The sequence below is a fragment of the Triticum urartu genome, chromosome 6A (assembly GCF_056163025.1).
Source record: "Triticum urartu cultivar PI428250 chromosome 6A, HENAU_Tu73, whole genome shotgun sequence".
Taxonomy (NCBI): Eukaryota; Viridiplantae; Streptophyta; class Magnoliopsida; order Poales; family Poaceae; genus Triticum; species Triticum urartu.
The window spans coordinates 399504399-399513957 of NC_141878.1; the positions used below are offsets into that span (position 1 = coordinate 399504399).

At 54.6% G+C, this 9559-nt stretch overlaps 1 protein-coding gene across 1 annotated transcript; it reads left to right on the forward strand.

The window, feature by feature from the left end:
- The first annotated feature begins 4374 nt into the window (after positions 1-4374).
- Positions 4375-9178, forward strand: LOC125513635 (hydroxycinnamoyl-CoA:5-hydroxyanthranilate N-hydroxycinnamoyltransferase HHT1). The gene is made up of 2 exons (XM_048678796.2): positions 4375-4958; positions 8037-9178. The coding sequence occupies exons 1-2, from the start codon at positions 4533-4535 to the stop codon at positions 8937-8939; spliced, it is 1329 nt and encodes a 442-aa protein (XP_048534753.1). The 5' UTR covers positions 4375-4532; the 3' UTR covers positions 8940-9178.
- Positions 9179-9559: the final 381 nt, after the last annotated feature.

Consider the following 9559-nt stretch of genomic DNA (forward strand, 5'->3'; position numbering starts at 1 on the left):
AGGGACGGGGTATGCGGCAAAAAGTGAAGACGGATCCGCAGTCGACGACGAGGGCCTCGCACTCGCCAGAGGAACGGCGAAGGTCACAGAAGCCCGAGTGGTGTCACCACCATCCCGAGCCACGCCCTCGGACGCCGGAGTGGATTGGGGGGTCTTGTCAGCCGACGCCCTCTTGTGCCTCCTCACTCTCAACGGACCGTTGTCGTCGTCATCCGGGAGGTCGATAACATGAGGAGGGCTACAAAGGAAAAGTTCAATCGACCAGAGTTGCAATAAATGATCAGTCGACTCAATACAGAACGTCGGTAATCGTACCAGGGTTGGAGGTAATAGCATCCTCCATCTCTTGGTCGTCGTCCTTGGCGGAGACCTCAGAAGTAGCAGCACTGCAAGCCTCAAAAGTCAGTCGGTTGGCTCAATGGATCGACCAAGGATCCGTCCACGGTCGACAAAGGAAAACAAGTTTTATTATTACCCGGAAATGGTAGGGACAACTATCTTCATCTTGGGCAGAGCCTTGGGCGGCTTGGACAGCGTCGTGCGAGGGTGCTTGGGAACCTTCCCAGTCGGTGTAGGAGAAGAGGTCCGAGAGCGTTTCGACGACTGCCCAACAGAGGCAGTCGCCTTGCCACGTTCCCCCGCTGGGTCGTGTGTGTGCTTGGACCGCCCCTCTGGGCGGGGGGGTTCGACCTCCTCCTCCTCCTCTTCGCTGGAGTCGACGGTGTCGTCTCCCTCTCCTTCGCCGTCGGACTCCCACTCGCCTTGGTCGTCCCCACTCTCACCTCCGCTCGCCTCCCCTTCCTAAGTTGGCTCCTGAGCCCCGTTGGGCGTCGAGTACATCTCGGTGGTCGCCTGGAAAGCAATAGACAAGACGAAAGTCAGTCGACCAACTCAAAAAAGACCAATGCAGAAAACAAGATTTCAGTCGGGAGCATAAAGACATACCTGGTCCACTTCGTACGAGTTGTCGAGTGGAGTTACCCTCCTGGCTCCTCGGGGGTTGTCTTTGTTCCCCGTGATGCTCGACAGCCACCCCTCCAGCATCTCGTCGGTGACCTCCTCCGGGTGGATCCGAGTGGTGTCATCGAGGCCAGAGTACAACCACATCGGGTGGTCACGGGCCTGGAGCGGTTGGATGCGCCTCTGGAGGAAGACCTCCAGTAGGTCCATCCCAGTCACACCCTCACGGACAAGCTCGACCACTCGACCGGCCAACACTTTGACTTGGGCCCTTTCCTCCGGCGTCACTTTCAGAGAAGCGGGTTTTTCAGCTCGATCGAGGGAAAAAGGAGGAAGACCAGTCGACTGTCCTGGGGTCGCCTGGTCCTGACAGTAGAACCAGGTCGACTGCCAACCACGGACCGACTCCGGGAAAGTAATGGATGGAAAACAGCTCTTCCCCCTCGCCTGGATCGCCAAGCCCCCGCACAACTGGATCACCTGCGTCCTCTCGTCACTCGACTTGGCCTTCTTGACCGATTGAGAACGGCAAGTAAAGATGTGTTTGAAAAGTCCCCAATGGGGGCGGCAACCCAAGAAAGCCTCACACATGGAAATGAAAGCGGCAAGGTATACAATGGAGTTGGGAGTGAAGTGGTGGAGCTGCGCTCCGAAGAAGTTCAAGAAGCTCCGGAAAAAAGGATGGGGCGGTAGAGAAAACCCTCGGTCGATGTGGGTGGCTAGGAGCACGCACTCACCGTCGCGGGGTTGAGGTTCGATCTCTCCCCCCGGAAGACGCGCGGCTTGGTGGGGAATGACTCCCCCCTCGACCATGTCGTCGAGATCCTCTTGCCGGAGCACCGACGGCATCCAGTCGCCCTGGATCCAACCTTTGGGCAGAGCGGTCCTAGAGGAAGATCCGCCCCGAGCTGACCTCTTCCCTTTCCCCGCCACCGCCTTCTTCGCGCGCTCCAGAGCGGAGGTCTTGCTCTTCGTCATCGTCGCCGGCGAAGTCTTGCACGGGCCCGCTGCGCTGGGGCGGGAACGGAGGTGGCGGAAGGACTTGCGAAGGGAGAGAGGCGGAAGAAAGGAGGAGAAGAGAGCGCACTGCTTGGAAACCCCGAGCCGGCGATTTATAAGGGACCGCTTCCGAGTGGCTGACTGGTAGGCCCAGGCTATCCAGTCAAATCCCGCAGCAGACGCGCGCGCAGTACGTGGCGAAAAAGGCGACGCGGGGATCGAGGAGCTTCCGCTTTATCGCTTCCGATTACTACGGCCGCTCCCGCCCCGCGCGCTTCCCAAAATCCGAATCCCGTGACATCTGCGGGCCACAGAACAACTTGTCAAAACAGAAGACTCCGATCGCGCTGGCGCTCAGTATGTCACAAGCAGAGAAATTCACTCGACGAAAGGCCTGGAATGGATCAAGGCGACTGAAAAAGGTTGGCAACGTCATCCGTGATGATTGACCCAAAACGAGGCGCTCACGTAGCCCAAAGAATCAGTCGGAAAGATCTCCAACTCTTTTCCCACTCTAACCTCGATCCATTCGGGGGCTAATGATGAAGACATGTACCTAGGGTAGGGGCACGGACCTGCCCAAGTAGCCCTACCCTAGGACATCCCTAGGAGAAGTCACCTTCCAATCGACTTGAAGGTATCTCACTCGATGGACTCAAGACACTCGACCAGGAAGCTATCACTCGACCATGAAGCCAACCACTCGACCGCCAGGAGACCTATAGTCGCTCCGCAGGCAAACGTTCAGCTGTTAAGTAGTCTTTATGGTCGTTATAGCACTTTATTAGGTAACGCCCCACCTTAAATGTACCATAAACCCTGCATTACTGAGGGCAGGAGGGGGCCGGCGAACTCTATATAAGCCACCCCCTCCTCAGTATGAAGGGTTCGCACCCCTATTATTCACACGCCAGTAATCCAGTCGACCGCCTCCGGGCACCGAGACGTAGGGCTGTTACTTCCTCCGCGAAGGGCCTGAACTCGTACATCTTGGTGTGTTTACAACTTCCCAATAGCTGAGATCTAACCTCTCCATACATACCCCCTACATCACTGTCAGAGTTAGAACCACGACAGCGGCGGCGCTGCGGCCCGACGGGGCGACACAGCGGCAGCCCGATGCTCGATCGGTGGAGAGGCGCGCTGAACTCGGGGACGATCTTCACGGGACCTGCGAAGGCGCGCGCAACCGACAGGCCAGGTCGGTCGCACGGCGTAACTGAGGCGGATCGCGGCGGCGGGCAAGTGATCAATCCGACCGCGCGAGGTCGGGGACGCTCGGTGGAGGCGGGGTGTCGACAGAGGCGGGGTGTCGACGGAGTCGGAGATGACGCCGGCGACAGCAGGCGGCAGGGCGGCTATGATTGGCCGCCACATGGCGCGAGGCCGCCGGGTCGGGGTGATGCAGGAGTCCCGGTCGAAGCAGGGCGGTGACGGCCGGCGTAGATCAACGGGTAGGTCGACGCGCGAACGGCGGCGGTGAAGGGCCGCCACATGACGCGAGGCCGCCGGGTCGGGGCGACCGGCGGACAGACGTGCGGACGACGCGCGAGGCCGCTGGGTCGATGAAGAAGCCGGCCGATCGTGTTGGTGTTGGAGTAGAGGCATACGAGGTCGACGGCAGCGGTGGGCGACGCAAATCGATCAAGATTAGATCGGAAAACAGAAAAGAAATCGCCGATCAAGTTGTCCAGCGGGAGAGAGACAGCCCCGGAGCAAAGATTCGAAAAAAAGACTTTCTAGGACAGCCGGTCAACACGACCGGCGGACAAACCCTAAGATACGGGCGGTGCGGCCCCCGACGACGGTCATGGAGGCCGACTGCTCCAGGGACAGCGCGTGGGTGCGAAAGCGACGGCAGCTAGGGTTTAGGATCGACGAGATACCATGTTAGAAGGGAGAAAAAGAATTGGTGGAATAATTTATTGTATTGCTTGAGCCTCGTGGGCATTTATATAAGAGTATAATGATTTATTTAAAATACATGACAAGTCAGAACAAATTCTAATCTATCTCGTCTTTTCTAATAATCACGATACTCGACCAAAACAAGGGAGTGATGCTCGTCCAAGATCATTGGCCGCTGCATTTTCATTTTTCGCCCAAGTAGGAATTAGGGGCAGCTGATGAATTCCCAAAATCGGAAGCTGCTGTCAGTGCTGATGCAGCGGATAGAGGTGGACAGATCAGGCTGATGTAGATCACCGGCAACGCGTCCACGGTCCGGTAGGTTGGACCGCGTCCACCGAGGAATTAAAGGGGTCCCGCTTCCGAGCCTGGTCATCCATCCCACCAACTCCCCACCCGTCACCAGCTCCTCCCACGAAGCAATCGAGCAAAAAAAAAAAAAAAAACTGGAGGCAAACGAGGGCAAGTCGCGCCATCCCGCCTCGCCGGCTATAAAACCCGCGCCAACCCCCGCTCGCTCACCAGCTCTCCACCAAGAGCTACCAAACGCCCTACTTTAATTTTAATTATCGCCGCTGCTCCCACGCGCGTTCCACGTACGTAGCGACGACCTTCCGCTCGCTTTTCTTCCGCCTAGTCTGCCCGCCAGATCTGCATCCGCGGATATGAAGATCACGGTGCGGGGATCGACGGTCGTGGTGCCGGCGGAGGAGACGCCGCGGCTCCGGCTGTGGAACGCCAACCCGGACCTGGTCGTGCCGCGGTTCCACACGCCGAGCGTCTACTTCTTCCGGCGCGGCGCGGGGGAGGGGGAGGAGGCGGGCCGCTACTTCGACGCGGAGCGGATGCGCCGGGCGCTGGCGGAGGCGCTGGTGCCCTTCTACCCGATGGCGGGGCGGCTGGCCCGCGACGAGGACGGGCGCGTGGAGATCGACTGCAACGCGGAAGGGGTGCTCTTCGTGGAGGCCGACGCGCCCGACGGCACCGTCGACGACTTCGGCGACTTCGCGCCCACCATGGACCTCAAGCGCCTCATCCCCGCCGTCGACTTCACCGGGGGCATCTCCTCCTACCCGCTCCTCGTGGTCCAGGTAAACCATGAATGCCACTCCGTGATTTTTCTCACACGCGAGGAACAGAGTAGGACGTGCCGACGAAGCAGAGCACAACGCGTGCGGTCGCGTGAGGCGTGCCCGTGAGGGGCGCTGGATGTCACCACCGCTGGGTACGGTAGAAACGGACGGTCGCGCGTCGCTTTCAGCCGTCGGCGCCGCATGTCCGCATGCAATGGACCGTGCCAGGTGGACCTGCAAGGAAATGGGACGAGGTGTGGCGTGTGGTTCGATCACTGACTTGTTGGCACACCTCGCAATTATCTGTTGGTCCCTCAATAAAAAAAACTGTCGGCCGACCTTGCCCCGCGTACTGGGCCTTTTTAGCGCCCTCTCTCTAAAAAAATCCTCATTGGTAGGCCGCCCTGAATTTCGCACCTCGCGTGAGGCTTTATTTTTCTGTCCTTATACCACTCCAAAAGTGGTAGCATCTTGTTCTTCACAAGAATGTGTAGTAGTATCATCGATCAGTTTGCGTAATTACGTGTTCAATTTATTTGAAATTGTCGACATGGGTCTTGTTTATGTGAAGATCGAAATTGCACTAGTGGAATTTTATGGCAACTTGCGTACATTACAAGTTTTGATTTACCATTCCAATTTGGCGTCTAATATCATTGCAATTCCGCGACATATTATTAGTTAGTAGATGGAATTATCTTTTTGTAGGTCTTTATTAGCTAATAAAATGCATGTAAGCAAATGATTGAGGATACCTGTTATGCAAATGCCTACAAAATAACTTGCCGGTGTGGCCCCTTCAGTGCATGAATTATCAAGCAGTTCAATTCCAGTGTTGGTGTTTTTAGTTTTTTTTTCTTTTTCAAAAAACATTTTGATCTATTCATCTTCTGTCATGGTGGTATAAGGAATACCAAAAATAATAAAAATTATATCCAGGTCCATATACCATTTAGCAATGACTACAAGCACTAGAGCGAGCGGAAGGCGTGTCACTGACATCGCCCCTCCCTCACCGGAGCCGGATAGAACTAGTTTTTAGTATACAATCGGAAAGCTGTCGGCAATGCCCCACACGAGCAACACACTAGAACAAGAATCACCACGGATAAACGAAAGCATAGGTTGGAAAGATCAAAGCTGTAGACACATGAACGAACATAAACGAGGACTGGATCTATGAAGATCCATAGGAGACCAAAACCGACCAAATTCCACGAGATCCGCCAGAAACAAACCTTCACACAGCCCTCCGACGACGCTAGACGCACCACCGGGAGGGCTAGGTGGAGAGGACCTTATTTTATCTTCAGGGAGCCGTTGCAGCCACGACTTCCTAAACGGGACACACACCATAATTGACCTAAAAAAACCCAAAAAACAGAGCAGAAACCCTCCCAGTAGAAAGGGCTAGGGTCCGCTGCGCCTTTATGGCCCTAAGGCCACTAGAGATGAGGCGGACCAGCGACACTGCCGGTGGGATGCCGAGAAGCCGTAATCACTTGTACACTCACGTTAGGAGGTGAAGGGGTATGCACACGAGCATACCTTAGTATTGGTGTTTGTAGTTATGGTCAAGTACTACCAAGGCGGCAACGAGCTTTGCTCATGGGGTGCACCCCGTTAATGCAGGAGGAAGAAGATTGGACACCCTCAAGGGTTTGGATCTATTTTTTAATTTCTGTAAGAGTGTTTTTGTAATGCTTTGTCCTACTTAATATATGGCCTTTGGCTTTTTCGCGAGAAAAAGGGCAAATCCAACAGCTCTAAAAAATTCAGGAGAATTAACTTTGACAGCATCTTCCCTTAAAGAAACATCCTTCCACAAAAAATAAATAAGTAAAAAATAATTGTGCTGAGAGCGTTGGGTGAGTGACCAGGTCGAATCCGATGATTCGTCGAGATCTTTCAAACACAGACGAACCAATACGTGATAAGGATTTTGTTTTGGAGCCCAATACCTGGCGAACGTTTCCCAGGAGGGGTTAGCATCCGCGAATGATTTTGATGGCAGTTTTAGTTGTAGACGGGTGGCAACTTTAGTTGTAGGGGTTGGCAGTTTTCATTTCGTGAAGGGATTTTTTCGTGAAAGTTGCCATCGTTTGATTGCGATCAAACGGTTGTGACGTGGTTCGCTGGGACCTCCCTCCTAGCGTCAGCTAGTTAATGTTACCGTTTGTTTTTTGTAGTTAATATGCTGACAAGGTTGACAGATCATAATCTTGTGCAATCTCGCAACTGCACCAAGATGGTATACAACCATCTGGTTGCTTGCTGCAAGTGTACTTTGCTTCGGACGCACATTTCATGTCGGTTGCGAGAAAGTGATTGCCTAACTGGAATACTGGTGACTTTTCTTGTGCTAGGAAGCAACCTATGATTGATCTTTCTGTCACGGTCTGAATTCTGTAGAGTAGTAGCTATCGTTTTTGGTCGAGCCTTCTGTGTTGTTAGCTGATTTTGCATTATGCGGCTGACTTTAGTTTTTGCGATCACAAAGTGCTCTGGGACATTCAGAGCTCGTCACGAGTCGTGATCAGTGATCACGGCCTTAAGAGGCTTTGGTGTTATTTGAGGGGTCATTTCCCATATGCAAGCCTCGATGGAGTGCAAGATGCCGAACGATAATTGTACTTGGTCGACTGGGTATTGTTCTTCATAAGACTAGCCATAATGGATAGTAACATACACTAATAACATACACATATTTCTAGACTATATTACTACCTTCATAGTGGGTAGTAACTTAAGTGTGATAACATGCAAAGATTCATTTATTAGGTTATAGACTCATACTACATTGAAACATGTGATGTTACAGTAACTAGCTAAATTACTACAACTACCTCTCTTTTTATTAACTCATTGCCACATAAGCAAATTTGCTGAGTTGGACTCCATGTTACTACTGAAGTTACTCCCATTATCGCTAGTCTAAGTAAACAAAATTGAATATTACTAGTGAGGCGGCGAGTGTGATAGAAAATCATTAATCGGTGCCGCATGCTCCAGTTGTGTTAGTACGATAGCTGTCAACTAAACCGGCTCGTTTTTATTTGCATGTTGCTGTCCCTGACTGGCGCGATTTTGCTGCAGGTGACCCACTTCAAGTGCGGAGGCGTCGCCCTCGGCATAGGCATGCAGCACCATGTCGCGGACGGCTTCTCCGGCCTGCACTTCATCAACTCATGGGCCGACCTCTGCCGTGGCGTGCCGATTGCCGTCATGCCGTTCATTGACCGCACCCTCCTCCGCGCACGTGACCCGCCGACCCCTTCCCACCCGCACATCGAGTACCAGCCAGCGCCCGCCATGCTGGACTCGGAGGAGCCGCAGGCCCTCACCGCCAAGCCGGAAGCGCCGCCCACGGCCGTGGACATCTTCAAGCTGTCCCGCGCCGACCTCGGCCGCCTCCGCGCCCAGCTTCCCACAGGCGAGGGCGCGCCGCGGTTCAGCACCTACGCGGTGCTCGGTGCACACGTCTGGCGGTGCGCGTCCCTGGCCCGTGGCCTGTCCCCAGAGCAGCCCACGAAGTTGTACTGCGCCACGGACGGGCGGCAGCGGCTGCAGCCGCCGCTCCCGGAGGGCTACTTCGGCAACGTCATCTTCACGGCCACGCCGCTCGCGGTGGCGGGCAAGGTGACCGGCTCGCTGGCGGACGGCGCGACCACGATCCAGGCGGCGCTGGAGGTGATGGACAACGAGTACTGCCGCTCGGCGCTGGACTACCTGGAGATGCAGCCGGACCTGTCGGCGCTGGTCCGTGGCGCGCACACGTTCCGGTGCCCCAACCTTGGGCTCACCAGCTGGGTGCGCCTGCCCATCCACGACGCCGACTTCGGCTGGGGCCGGCCCGTGTTCATGGGCCCCGGCGGCATCGCGTACGAGGGGCTCGCGTTCGTGCTCCCCAGCGCCAGCCGCGACGGCAGCCTGTCGGTGGCCATCTCGCTGCAGGCCGAGCATATGGAGAAGTTCCGGAAGATGATCTTTGACTTCTGATCAAACCAACAAGACGCACGCGCAACGCAGAAAGAAAGAAGCAGCACCGGAGCGATAGTAGGATGCAGCAATGATTCTTTGATTACACACGTAGTTCCTGCACATTTTCCCTTCCCTCTTTCCACTTTGGGCAGGACAAATTTTGTGCATCGTTATCAAATTTCCGACAAATGTATCTACTTAATGAACAGTCAATGCATGCAAACGTATGAAGAATATACAGAGTTACTTATATTTTATTTAAAGAAGGAAAAAGGGCACCCGCCCCGGCTCCATCGCATTACACGACGAAACCAAATTCGGTCTTTACATACACCAATTCAGCACGCGGAGGTGAACAACATAACCGGCTGCCTCTGCAGAGATAGATTCTTAACAGAAATTAAAGACATAAGGGCATCTCCAATGCTGATCCGCATCCGGACCATGAAAGCCATCTAATGAGGGCTTGTATCGGTTCAAACGCGTTTTCTCGCACATACCAGAGACAAACGTGGAGAAGGGAGGGCTCGCAAACCAGAGACAAACATGAGGGGCTTTACGAGAGCCCAGACGCTGTCACGCCCGCTTCTACCGCCCTGGCCCACCCAAACCCCTACCCTGCCCCTGTGCGCTTTCCT